General features: G+C 35.0%; 1 protein-coding gene across 12 annotated transcripts in view; it reads right to left on the bottom strand.

The window, feature by feature from the left end:
* The window catches only part of CEP170 (centrosomal protein 170), a 147,064-nt gene that overhangs the window by 78,990 nt on the left and 53,162 nt on the right, over positions 1–14,912 (bottom strand). For all 12 annotated transcript variants that reach the window (XM_024740470.1, XM_024740472.1, XM_024740475.1 and 9 more), the window contains 2 exons: positions 10,129–10,218; positions 2,899–2,977 (listed from right to left, as the gene is read on the bottom strand). In XM_024740470.1, the coding sequence (XP_024596238.1) occupies positions 2,899–2,977; positions 10,129–10,218 (169 nt within the window). The remainder of the gene's footprint in view (positions 1–2,898; positions 2,978–10,128; positions 10,219–14,912) is intronic.

Raw genomic sequence — 14,912 nt, 5'->3', positions numbered from 1 at the left:
GCCAACTACTGTAACAGCCTCCTAACTGGTCTCCCTCTTTTCACCACTGCCCACTTAACCCCTTAGTCTCTGAAAAAGAGTAACCAGAGGATTCTTTTAAACATGTAAGTCATTATCACATCACTCCTTTGATCAAACCCTCTAATGGCTCCCCATTTCACTTAAAATAAAAACCAAAATTCTTATAGTGGCCTATTTAGGGTGATACACTCTGGCTCCCCATATTCTCCTACTCTTCACTGGCTCCAGCCACACTGACTTCTAAGGCTGTTCCTCAAATATGGCAAACATGCTCCTGGTTTAAGTCTTGCACTTAACTCTTCTATCTGCTTGAAGAGCAGTTTCCCCGGATAGATCCATAAGGCCAGCGTCTTTACCTGCTCCATTGCTGGCTTCTTAGTGAAGTCTTCATGAGTAGCCTTTTTATTTTTATTTATTTATTTTTTTGCGGTATGTGGGCCTCTCACTGTTGTGGCCTCTCCCGTTGCGGAGCACAGGCTCTGGACGCGCAGGCTCAACGGCCATGGCTCACGGCCCTAGCCACTCCGCGGCATGTGGGATCTTCCCAGACCAGGGCACGAACTCGTGTCCCCTGCATTGGCAGGCGGACTCAACCACTGTGCCACTAGGGAAGCCCAGCCTTTTTAAAATTATAACTTCTCACTCACCAGCAGTAGCTCTCTGTCTCCCATTCACACTTTTTCTCCACAGAATTTATCGCCCTCTATTATCCTTTTTGTGCGTGCTGTCAGTTCCCTCCAACCCCATTAAAGTATAAGCTCCAGGAGGACAGAAACTGTGGTCTGTTTTATTTAGTACTGTACCGCAGACTGCAGGGACTATGCCTGGCATGTGGGAGACATTTAATAAATAATTGTAAAATAAATGAACTTAGGCTTGCTTACCTGCTACATCTCTGGCTATCTGGAGATATATTACCTCCTTCTGAAGTTTATCTTGATTACTGCAGCATTTTACTATACCTCCTGAGCTTATAGTCATTTCTTAAACTTGGATATTTCACTACTTGCTTTTCCAAATCAATTTCTCTGGTTAGAAAAAAGAACTTTGGGCAGATAAATTCTGTTTCTTAGTTCCAGTCTCAATTCATGGTAAAATGTTCTTTCTATTGCTGTGGCATTTTAATTAAACAGTTTTCAACTACAAGGTGTAACAGTTTGTAGACTAGCTAACTATTAAACTTAATTTTAATTATGAATAAAGCATGATAGTGACTTCAGTCTGGTATCAGAACAAATAAATTTGTTTTTAAAAGTTCATCCTATCTAATAAAATTTCTGCCACTGAAACAGCCCAATGTTCATTTATACACAATCCTCAAAAATCAAAAGCAATATGAGATGCTATTTTTAAATAATGAAATCAACTGAGCCTAACCTGAGGATCTCGGTAGTCGTTCTGGCTCAACACTGATTTACAGCCCTGAAAAAGTCCTTGGGAACAAAACATTTGTCCCAGGAATTTTCGACAGAAATATTGTGAGCAAGTATGTAAGAAAATATTAGTTCTCTATTAAGAAATCATTATACAATCTATAAAAGATGAGTTGATTCTCAATAGCTTCTTCTTGATTTAAAATTCAAAGTAAACTTTATAGAGTTTTACTGAAACACAAATTTCCTACTATTTTCTCATGTTTTGAAACAGCTGATGTCAAATGAATTGAGTTACTTAAATTTAAAATATACCTGTATTTACTTTTTGATGAAACTTATGTTGGTAGAAATAACCCATGAATCAAAGCTTTAATGCTAATTCCTAATCATTTTACGTGATACATATTTTTTAAAGGATTTAAAATATACAAATCAAAGGTATTAATGGTTTCACTTTTCACATGCTGCTTTGGCTCTACAAGTATAAAGGTTAAATGATGTGCTACAAAACTATTTTTTTCATAAATTTTAAGTTAAATCTAAAATAAAAACTAGTTATGCTCTAGGAACAATTTTAAAGTATCAGTACATTTACTTTACCTAAGTAACAGCTCTACTTAGCTGAGACATTTTCTCTACTACAGTGATAAAAGTATATCCAAGTTGCCAGTACTTTTGATAAATTCCTTAATATCAAAGTCCAGATAAATGCCATAAATGAAAAAATTAAAAGTGAAAAAAAACCATTCAGCATAATGTGTAATATCTGTATTTTAATTAAATATAAACAAGTTCTTTTTACAAAGCTTTTTGCCTTGTATGAATAGAAATGCTTTCATCTTCATCCAATCATGTCCCTTCTCTTCACTAGTGATTCTTTACTAGAACACCATCATATCCTTCTTCAGTTCTTAGCATCCTATTTTCAAACAAAAGAATTTTAAATAGACGCTAAATGCATAATGTACTTAATCAGGGAGCGTGGGTCTCAGAAGACACAGGATATGGAAAAATTTGAATTGAAGGCAACTGAGATGGAATGCATAAAATGGAGTAAAAGTGGGGACAGAAGGAAAGATAGGGTTAAATTCTTTACATTCCTCCTGGAGGCTGACCTGTGTCATAATCATTTAACCAGGAAAAAAAAATCCCTGGGCTGGGCTACTATTACATACTCTCTGTCCTCTCCCCAGTTACATTCTTTGATACCCAAACTACATATATAATAGCACTGCAGGGATACTTCTGCTGAAACTATAATACAGAGTGAGGAGAAAAAAAGAGTCCATTAACTTTTCCAGGATTATTTTTAGGAACAGGCATTATAACTAAAAAAAAAAAAAAAAAAGTATTATTTTTAAACATGTATTTTAGTTTGGAAGGGCACAGAGACTTCCAGCATGCCTATATTATGAATTCTTATGTCTCAAGAAATGTTAATTTATACCAGAGTAAAGATTTTTGAATAAATTTAATAAATGCACAAAATCAGTAAGGATATCATAACCAAATCTCAATTTATCTTCAAGTTTCAAGGTGATATAAGTTTGTTCTGGAATTCTTACATCATTCACAAAAGTCTACAAAAGAAAAAAAAAGATGTTAAGTTAATATATGAAGTATTAATTATTAAAATTTAGACAAGCAAATACTCAAACCTTATGCTTTACAGTGTATATCAAATGGTGGCTAATACAGCTTGTGTATCACCATAAAATGCGCTCTGCATCTTATAGGCTAATAAATGATTTCATACTAAGCCCTTTATTACTATTACAAGTAACACACAAAGAACCAGGGTGCGGTTCCTCTGAATCTACTATGCTGCTACGACAAATTTAGGCACCTAAAAACGACGTCAAGAAAAGCTCTGACCCGAAGCTAGAAATTGTAAAGGGTAAAATATAATATAGCTCTCGATATACCATCAGGGCCCACTGGACTCAATTTTAACTTTTCTGGACAACTGTAATTATCTGTGAGGATTGAGGTTTCATTATTTTTATTCCTAGAAGTCTTCCAAAGAACAAAAAGAAAATTTACTTAAAAAAACTGAATAAAACTCATTCTATTTTACAATTGCCAACGAGTCCTTTGTACCCTTTTATGAATTTAAGATACTTTATAGGACCCTTACATGAATCTAAGATATGTTATAGATACATTATTTTTTCTGTATGTTGAAACATTGTTTCATCATCATCACCCCGTAAGTATTTGAACTTATCAATTACTTCTAACTTTGTTGAAAATGACCAAAATAATAACAGAAGAATGGAATTACCTAGAACATCACTATTCAACAGAAACACTGCAAGCCACAAACGTAAGCTACACATATACTACTAAATTTTCTAGTAGGCACATTAAAAAGGCAAAATGAAAGAGGTGAAATTAATTTTGATAATATACTTTTAATTTAACCCACACATCCCAAATAGTACTATTTTAACAAATAATGAATATGAAAATTAAGAAGACATTTTACATTTTTTTTTTTAACCTTTTTATTTTTAGACTAGTCACATTTCAAGTGCTCAACAGACACACATGGCTAGTGGCTAGTGCAGCAAATAGCACAGAGCTAGATGGATGATGCAATTGTGAAATAAATCATTACTATTGTATCAACCTTTAGGTTTCTTACTGTACGGCCCAAAATATTGCACCATCTTCCCAAGAAGATATAAAAGACATCTGGAGACACCATCTGTGTCTTTTTTTTTTTAAGCTATCAAAGAGCACAACTGAGAATTCAGAATTTTTTATTTAACATCCATAAAGGCAAAAAAAAAAAAGACAGGAAGATATTTCACAATTATAAGGTAAATACAAAAAGTAGAGCAGCAGCACTCTTGACTATAATAACAATGATAAAATGATAATAACGTAAGCAAAATATCAGACCAGGCGTCTTCAGGTGAAGATAACCCTAGATGAATTTTCCCTAACACAAGAATTGATAAGAGAAGAATGTTTCCAAAGTCAAAAAGAAACTAAGATATTTTTCATCCAGTTAGCCTAAATCAATAAGAAGAATCATGCAATATTTTTTAACACAAAACTGATGATTCTGTATTTTAAAAGAAATTTTGAGTTTTCTCTCATTTTTTAGTGTTTGTGTTTCAATACTCATTTGATTTAGTATGTAAGTGGACAAATGATCAAGGCGGGTATCTATACAAAGGTAACTAGAAGGAAAGAGACAACGTAGAAATAAAATTATTGAATTGATCTTGTAACTGTTGTACTGTTTTACAATTATGGAAGAAAAAGAAGATGACTTTCCTCTTAAAATTTTAAAATGTCAAAGTCTTAAAAATAATGCATTTTGCTAATGCAAGAGCAAGAAAAACTAGAAATAATGGTAAGCTAGAACTAGCTAGAGATGTCCTTGAAATCTGAAATCAACATTTATAAAATAGATATATATCCCAGAGAAGGCATGACAGCTAATGAACAGTAAGTGGCATTCAAAGAACAATACCCATTTTGCATGTTATGTACCTTTCAAAACCAGGAAAACATGGAATAAAAATTTGAGTCTGTCATGCCTCATTTTTATTAAAATTTCAAGTTGTTCTCTCATCTTTTAATTCTTACTTGTGTAAACTATTTGTAAAAAGACTTAAGAGGTCCATTGGACACAGATGGTTAATGGTGATGACTATTTTTCCTGGCATACTAGAAGTTAAAAGACCTAGAATTCTCTAGATTTATAAAACATAGAACAATGTTATACTTAATTGCCTGGAATGCGAACATCATATAAATACCCAATATGTTTTTCTTTAATAAGTTGAAACTTTAAAAATTACTTTACTCTTCCCTTTTAAATTTCATTTTTTCCCATCTTTTATATTATTGGATTTGAGATGGCCACAATACCTTACTTGGGAAGGTTCCCTCCATAATGAGGAAATTTAGAAGGGTCCTGAATGTTATACAGTAAAATATATAAGGGGATTGGGTTATTACGATCATATTCTCAAATTCCTTTGCACAGCTAGCACTTTGTAATATGTCATAGAATACCAGTTTCTAAATCTATCAAAAACAAACAAAAAAATTAGAAGTTGCAATCTTATTCCAGATATAAGGAGACAGCAGAATGCTGCTAAAACTCAAGATCACACATTAGTATGATTTATGAGTAATCCTAAATAACAAGTTCCTCACATGCTTCACAGAAAGACTGAAATGTTAATACAAAGAAAATTCAAAGGCTTCAGGCATTTATAAACTCTAATTTCAGGTTCATTTCCAAACGAACATTTTTAGAGTGTTTTAAGACATATCTTGAGTTTACCAAAATATTCTATATTAATTACAAAAGAGAAAAGCTGAGGAAAATGATGGAAAAGAGAAGAATAAAAGAAAATGTTAATTGATGTTTGGTATGCAGAAGATAAATAATTAGGTACATGGTATAAGAGAGATGCCACAGTTCTAAGCCAATTTATTTAAAACTATCTCAACCTAAAATACCATAATTACTCAAAAGGCCTAAGATGAGCTCTAAGATTCACTCAAAGCTTATTGCTTGACTCTCTTAAATGTTAAGCACCTACTGTTTTTAACATATGTACTAGGTACTTTCAGAGATTAAGAGAAACATAATTTTAACCTGCTGGCATTTATGACAGAAATATTCCCTAAGGTCTAAAAAGGCTCAGGAAATATGAGCCAGACACGAAGTTTCAGCTCGCAAAATGTTAAGTGAAAACACTTGGGAGCAAAAAGTCTCCTGATAGTCGAAAATTATAGAAGGAGAGAAAATTTCAAAGGGCTACAGGAAATAAATCACTTAAATAAATCAATTATGAAGCATTTTAATAAATTAGATATGGAAAGAAAAATAGGTTTTGTTTCTTATGTCAACATCATTTGATCACACCTCTACCTGATAGGTAGGACAGGTGAGGACAACGAGGCACAGGGTGCAAAGTAACAATCAAGCTCTCAGAGTTCAGAAGCAGAATTACTGGGATTCAAATTCAGCTCTCTGAACTACAAATCCCTCATTCTCTGCACATCAAGGAAGCTTGGATGCCCAAGCCAGGCCAAGCCAGCTCCCCAAACGCCCCCAACCAAACCACTAACCTCAGAGAAGCAAACCAAACCAGATAAATATCTATTTAATTTACATACAAATAAATCACATAATTGACAGTATAAAATCATATAACCACCATGTACTGCATTAATGCTCTGGGAAATGTGAATGGAGTGGCCAGCAGCACAACTACCTCAATCATGTTGTCAGTGAGAAAAGTCTCATCTTCTTCCCCTAACCACTCCTTTCATACCTTCCTCCTTCTATGCCATACTGGTCTGATGCTGCAGGAACGCCAGTGTGAAAGGGGACACAGCAGGGGTTGGAACACAGGGAGGTGAGGTGGAATGGGATGGGAGTGCTGCGGCAAAGGTCAATGGTGACTATCAGAGAGGTGCAGGTACTCCAGTGCATAGAGGGGGCAGGAAGAACTGAAGGCAAACAAGGGCTCTCATAGAAAGAGAAGCTTCCAGGGGCTTGCAGGGAAATAGCCTACTATCACATCAGCTACAGAACCAGTTCCAGCTTCCCCAAGCAGAACAACCTCATTTCTGGTAGTGATAAAAGCAAGTGTGGACCTAGGTAACTTGGGAGTATATTTTAGGGTAGGGTGAAAGGAAGTGAGAGTGGAAGTAGTCACAGGTAGTTATTTATAAGTTGAGTTTAGTTGATAAGTGCTTTCCAAAATAATTTAACTGTGTATGTATTCACTGAAAAGTATGTAGGCTACAGGATGCTAAACTTGTTTTAACTGCTTTTCTTACCATAACAACAACAGTAGTAACTAACACTTACTGAACTAGGTGTTTATTAACTTATTTATAGCTTCACAACTACCTGAGAGGAGTACCATTTTACTATTTGTTAAAAAAACTGAGGAACAGAAAAATTAAGTAACTTGTCCAGAGTTACCTCACTAGTAAGAATTCAAGCTGGGCTCATAACCACCTATACTGTGCCCCTTCTGAAATTACTACTTTTAACCTGATGCTCAAATTTCTAGAATTATATGAATGTTAAGAATAAACAGGCTGTGAATAATAATCTACAAATTTTCTATGAATAAAATGCATGATAGCTGGTAGTTCACAGACTTTGGCTACCAAAGTCCATTCTGGCATATTTCCCAGGCTATCCATTTGGGTAACAGTGCATTTATCCATTTGTGTAATATTTTGAAGTTCTGTACCAGGCACATACTCACATGTATTGTCACATTTAATCCTCATAACAATACTACAGAGCAGGAATTATCATTTCACTATTTTAAAGCTGAAGACAGGTAACTAAATTTTGCATTGAGGCTTCACATTCATAACCTTCAACTCATTACATTTTTGCACAAGTTTGGGAACTAATATGAATATATATGAGGAAACCGAATTTCAGAGAGTTTATGTAATTTGTCCAGGGTTATAATGCTGGTAAATTATAGACTGAGATTCAAATCTAGGTCCTGACTTCAAGTTCAAAATGAAGATGTCACTCTCTGTGAGTTATTGTATTTCAGACAATTACTGAGTACAATCAAATTATAAGGTCAGCCTAGATAAACTTAGAAGTTAATATTTCACCTGATATTTTTTACAACCAACATCAATAATTTTTATATTTGATCACAGTGTTTTAAAAGACTAAAACACTGTGATGTAATTCTCACTTATTATTTTCCAAGATATAATGTAAAGACACCTAAGAATAGCACTGTGGTCAAGACGAAACATTCTAGGCTTAAAAACAGAATATAACATTGTTAAAATATTCCACATATAAAAGTGGATTAAAATTTTTCTCTATAAAGTCTTTCATATAGAAAATTCATTCAATTCCGTTCGAAAAGACTTACTGGGTTCATGCACTGTGCAGAACCTTGTGCTAGCAGGCACTGTGGTGTACTTACCAGAAGCAAAAGGCACATGAACTGTTCAGAAGCACATAATCTAGCACAGTGACAGATATACACAAGCAGATTTAATACAAGGCTCATAAAGCACCCAAAACAGAGATTAAAACAGAAGTTTGTAGGTGCGGAGAAGGAAGAGAGTAACTCCTTAAATAGCACCTTGGAATCGAAATGCTTCCTGACATGGCCCATGGTAAAACAGTTTCTACCTCATCTGCCTATCTTTTTCTACTTTAATCCATTCAAAATGTTAATAAGTCAATATTCTTAAATACCTTTTCTCTGCTCCCTTCAGGAAGATGCAGAATTGGGATTTTACTTTTAAAAGTAAGTACAACTTTTACAAATGACAAGGCAGATGAAGAACTACTGGGCTGCAGAAAATCTAACAAATTATTTGGAGAAGACAGTATAGTAGGAAAACTACTGTTTTGGAGTTATGGCAAGGAAAATGTGATGGAGCATGAATCTGGAAAAGTGGGTGATGCCAAATGTGAGGTATTTCAATTCAAACATGAGGAATGAAGACTTAGTTTTAGGGCTTCCCTGGTGGCGCAGTGGTTGAGAGTTTTAGGGCTTCCCTGGTGGCGCAGTGGTTGAGAGTCCACTTGCTGATGCAGGAGACACGGGTTCGTGCCCCAGTCCCGGAAGATCCCACATGCCGCGGAGCGGCTGGGCCCGTAAGCCATGGCCGCTGAGCCTGCACGTCTGGAGCCTGTGCTCCGCAACGGGAGAGGTCACACAGTGAGAGGCCCGCGTACCACAAACTTAATTTTATGTGTCATGAGAAACAAATAAAGGTGTGAATAAAACTAACATAAAAACAGGCCTACAAAAAAAGTATCTCAGTGAATAAACATAAAAGTCCTTCAGTAGCAGGCCGATTCAGGACAAGAAAAAAAAAGTTTTACCATATTTGCCAAATTTCTGCAGATGTTTTTCCGTTTAATGTATATTTTGAAAAGAAGCAGCAGTTAGAAGAAGTTTGGATACATTTAATTTCTGTTAAAGTCATTTTAAGAAATTCAACAGCACAGATCTGAACAAAATTATGTTTGCTTATGTTAGCAGAGCCATGAGAAAATTGAGAAAAAATAAGATAAATTATTCAATACTTTAGCATTCTCTTATTCTGCAGCTACTTACATTCTGCCAATGTAGAAAGATCAAATGAAGAATTAGGAAAAAATTCACTGCAGTAACACAAAAATCTTCAATGTAGGAAACCAAAGAAGCAATAATAAACACTAGTATTTAGATCATATACCACATTTGTTAAGGTAAATGGATGTGTTTCACTCCTTTTTACTCTAGTATAGAAGATCCTCCAACCATCTGGTACCAAACCACGTTTGCATCTTTGTTTTCCAAAGTTAACCCACACTTCTCTGACTCCCAAGAGTGCTTTTTTGCATTCTTACTGTCATGACTTTCCACGGCTTTATCACATATAAATTCAAGCCATTCAGTAAGGGCAAGCTTTCATCTTAACCTCCTTAAAGAAGTCTTTTTTTAACCACTGGATAACAACAACCAACAACCATCTGAATTCCTGTTAAGTATTTACTACCAACATCATTTCTTGGGAAAATGGGCTACATTCATATTCTACTGTATGGTCCTCAAAGTGCTATGTACCTAGTAAGCATTTAAAAGTAAGTGCAAACTAGAGAAAAGGAAATATAACACAAAACAGGATTTTGTGTTATATATGTTTTCTTACAATATTAAACAAAAATTCAAATAAGACAAAAAGCAAACTCTTAACTTACCCCATTTAGGCTGCCCAAATCTTTCACCAGATGTTCATCAGTAGAGGCATCGTAATTGATTACAGCATGTTGCTTATCCACACTACGAGACTGAAAGAAAATTCTTTAAGTTAATAAGCACAAGAAAAATGCTAGAGTAAATAACAAAAACAAAGATTTTTGTCTAAATACTTTATGTTAATAAGATAGCAGATAAGTATACGGAAATACCAAAGTAAAAGTAGTTTCAATAAGATTTAAACTGTTACTATTCAACAGAAATTTGGCATCACTTCCCAAAGAGGAAAGCAGCCAAAATTTTAAGACATTCTTTTCTACCAAAGGCACACGTTCTACTTTTGAGAGAATTTAATTCAGTTGACTTTGTTGAATGTATCGAACGACAATAATTTTTTTTATAAACTGAAATTCTTACATGGAAATCATGTGAAGTATAATTTTATGTTTTATATACCTCACTGTAAGAAAAATTACCATATAGGATTTACATCTTTCAATACCAAAGATTAAGGGACAAAATGTAATATGTTGCTGAATAAAATTATCCTCACTTAAAACATGGGTTCTAAAACTCATAGGAGAGGTCTAAGAGAGAATGAGAAAGTCAAAAGAAGGAATTAGAATGGCAAACTGATTTTTGAAAATTGCTTTTAAGTCTCTTTTAAAGTACACACACACTCTCTTTCTCCAGAGCTTAGTGAGTTATCTGCAGATGAAAGTAGCTCAGAGATGAACTACAAGCCTTTGGAAATTTGTATCCAAAGGAAATATCACTACAGTCACAGGAAGAAATAGTCTGAGAACCACTGAACATGAACTCAACAACCATTTACTACTGGGTTACTATGTGAACCTTGGTATACTAAAAGCAAAGGAAGCATCCAAAATGGGGAGGAGATATAATTTTCAGTTTCCAGTCCAGCATGTAAGGAGCTTGGAAGTCATCGTTTCTATCCTCATAACAAGAAAAAAGTTAAACTGAAAATCAAAAACTTGTCTCAGTTTCATCAGAAAATTGAGGTCATAAGGTCAACTGCCACTCTGAAATCTGGAGAGACAGGCAAATACAGAGAATCACAGCTCACTGCTAGCAGTTGAAACTACTGCTGCAACCACCAACTGGTAGGAAAGCTTAAAGGTTAAATAATTAATTGCTGGAAACTTGAATGTCAACTAGCTTGAAAGCAAGAACTCCTGGGGGCACAGCCTTGGCGGGAACACCATTTTTTCATGAGTTTTACCTCCAGAAGCCCCACAAGGACCTCAGGGTGAGGACTGGAGAAAAATCTTCTCATGCTTCTGGTATGGTGAGGGGGAAAGTAGTCATTTTGAAATACACCCATTCTGTTCTCCTCAGCAACAGCCTGTCCTCAAGGAAAACTACTTTTCCAGAGCTCACCCAAATCAACCAGTGTGGGTTTTACCAGAGCCTATCTGACATGGGAGAATGGAAATACCCAACTCCAGCCTCATCTAGCCTTCCTGTCTCACCTAAGGAGGTGAACAAAAAGCTGAGATGTACTTGTGAAGGTCAAAAACTGAGAACTAATAGTACTTCAGCATGCTTCCCCTCCTCCCAAACCTTACCATCATATCAACAGGGATTTATAAATAACTATTATTATTACCATTACAATGGGAGTTACAATACAATAGAAAAACTGTAAAGCACTATATAAGAAGGAGCCTCTAGGAAAACTCAAAGACAACAGGGTAGAAAAAACCAAGGACAGTATAGGAAATATTAATCTCTGACACTTGTAGCTATAACAAATAGTAAACACAGCCTTACTCCTAGCCACATTAGAAAAATGGGAAAGGTCAGCAACTAATAAAGTAATAATAAAGATATAAATCCTAGTTGAAATGATCCTTTCCAAATAAATATTACAAAAATTAAAAAGTCCCTTACCCAATTAGCTTAAATTCTATATTGAAAAAGTTTTGGTCTTTCCTTTCAGCACACAAAACTCTATATTAAAATAACTGACATTAGGAAGAAACAATATGTGACCTAAAGCAATCTTCCAACAAAATCTAAAGATTTATCATACATATACTTTTATTCTTCTTAAAGGTTGATCTGGGGGGGGTTGTTTTGTTTTTTCTGCAATCTCAATTTCTCTAGGACAAACTGCAAATCTCAGAATTAAAAGTAACTTCATGAGTAGTACTATTACCCCCACTTCTCTACAGCTTGCCTGAAAAACCATCTATTATGGCAAATTAGACTGCTGCAAAACACCTGCACTAAATCTAAAAGTTACTTAAACTTTGTTTTGGTTTTTATTGTCATGTTTAAACTGTCACTCTGTTTAAATTAATGAAGTACTAAATTCAGTTATTAGGGTGATAAGAAGCAAATGAAGCACGACTACAAAAATAATTTCTCCTAACTGTGGATTTATCAAGTTGAACTAGTCTAAGGAAGAAAAAAAATCTCTACATGTTGTAAGGCAAGTGAGAGTTCAAGTATATGCAACCTCTAAATAAATAGTGACTAGACCACCATAAATAATCTCTCTGTGAGGAAGAGAATAGAGAAAGGGCAGAAGTTCTTAGAAGAGAGTATGATGAAATTCAAGGGGAAAAAATCTAAATGAGACTTGAGGAAAAGAAATCAGAAAGAAAAGTGAAAATTTACTGTTAGATATGGGGAAAAAAAAAATCAAATGGCTGCTCACAGAGTCAGGGACTGGCAGCTTTTGAGGGAAGTCTACATGGCTCAGAGATATGGAGAAAAAAACAGTTTGGGGAGGAAATAATTTGAAGCGGCCAATTCCCTAAGTTTACAACTTGCTAGAAACCTGGAATATTCTGAATCTGACATGCACCCTGCCCTCAAATCGTTTATGGGGATAGATAATACAAGAACACCTGTTACTAAACGTAGAACACACTTAAGAAAATGAGAGTCCACTGAGATGCCACTACAGCTTTGGAGACTGAGGAGTGAAGGAGTGGGCACATTATATGGAACCAGAAAAAGCATCTTTTTTCTTTGTTTAATAAAGACCTTTTTGAGAAGACTAGTCTTATGAACTCAAGGCAAGGGATATCATCGGTTTAGAAATCACAGGACAAGTCATTGCATTTGTGTAACTCTTCAAAAAATAACAGCCAATGAAAGCAAATAAAAGTCTGTTCTTATTTATCAAATGTATTCAAGGTATCAATGTGTTTCTGTACCCATCACAGAAACTAAGCAGGAAACCAAGACTATAGAATATAATATGTCAAGTAAGTGGCCAAGAAAATCTGAGGGAATAAAAAAGATTTGTTATTTACATCTAACCACACAAGCATTAAACCATTTTCATTTCCAGATAAATTCACACTTCCTCTAGATTAAACTGAGCCAGGAGAAGGTGCACTGCAACTTAATTTTCACAACCCATTTAAGCTTTTCAATAAAAATTTAATAATCTCTCAGAAACATAGAATTTAAACCCTGACAAAGACAGCTAACTTTATCAAATTTCTAATACTAATGGAAAAACCTTAGCTGGTCCAGGTTTAAATCACAAAGATAGTCAATTTTGACCAGATTTCTTATTTGCTCCACCTTATGCCTTTGGTAAGAATGCAAGACTCTCTAGTCACTATCCCCTCATAGTCATTTCCCCCACAGGAGCCTATGCCTCTTCCCTCATAAGTTTTACTTTCTACGAAGACCCTCTTCCCAAGGCTTTTACACTACACTCTTGAGAATCCTCCTTACTTGAAACGCCTCTTCATTCTCAAGCTCTTAGGGTTATCCCCTACTTCCTTCTTTTAAAATCTGGCTTTCCCCCTGAGAACACTATTTCCACGACATTCCTTTAAAGTGGATGATATCCTCCTAAATCCAATATTCTGTTGAGTACAGAGATGCAGTCTGAACTGCAGTCCAGTCTACTATTGTGGCTTCTAGACCATTACTTTCCCCCTCCAATGAAAAAAACTTTTTACTTTTCTGAAGTTCTTGTTATCCACCTACATATAAATATAAGTATAAATAAATATATATACACACTATATATTTACACACACACACACACACACACACACACACACACACACACTCACCTCCCAGGTTGCTTCAATCATTTGTGGTCATTCTAACTTTTTGACTTAAGTTTTGGGGTAATGGTAAATTCAAATTCCTACTTCTTCATGGTTGATTTTAAATGTCTCTGTAGATAATCCATGTAAAAATCTAGCCTTTTCTACTCCCACAACCAAAATCCTTACCATACCTTGTCATACCACTCCCATTGCTAAACTTTATCATGCGAAATTGATTCCACCTATGGAATCTAAGCCATAGTATTTCTGAGACTACATTCGCCTATTCTTCCAGTTTTCTCAATTATTTACAATAATTTACTAGTATATTACCTAAGTCCTTTGACAACAGCAAGACATCTAATATTCTGACCCCTTCCTTTTCTCCCGAGCAACCACATCCTATAATTCTGACTTTACTTCCTTCTCTATATAACGTAGATTCCCCCCTGGCTTCAACTATTCCCTTTATGCTCCTAATCCCCAAATCTCTACCTTCTTCATGGACTACTCTGCTCAGCTTCATATATTTATTTCCAGTTTTCTGTTTAATATATCAATCTGGGTATCCCTCAGGAACCTCAAACTCATTATCTTATTCCCCAAAAGTACACCTCCTGAACCGCTACTTCATCTGTTTCCATGCCAGAAAGGCTAGGTCTTACATTCTTTTTCTCTCCCTCATACATTATATATAAAACTAGAAAGCACAGCCTTCTATTTTCAATCTCTCTCCT

This window comes from Neophocaena asiaeorientalis, unplaced genomic scaffold, assembly GCF_003031525.2.
Source record: "Neophocaena asiaeorientalis asiaeorientalis breed wild unplaced genomic scaffold, Neophocaena_asiaeorientalis_V1.1 scaffold291, whole genome shotgun sequence".
In the NCBI taxonomy this organism is placed as follows: Eukaryota; Metazoa; Chordata; class Mammalia; order Artiodactyla; family Phocoenidae; genus Neophocaena; species Neophocaena asiaeorientalis.
Note: the sequence above shows the minus strand (reverse complement) of the source record. Positions and strands in the feature narration are given on the sequence as shown.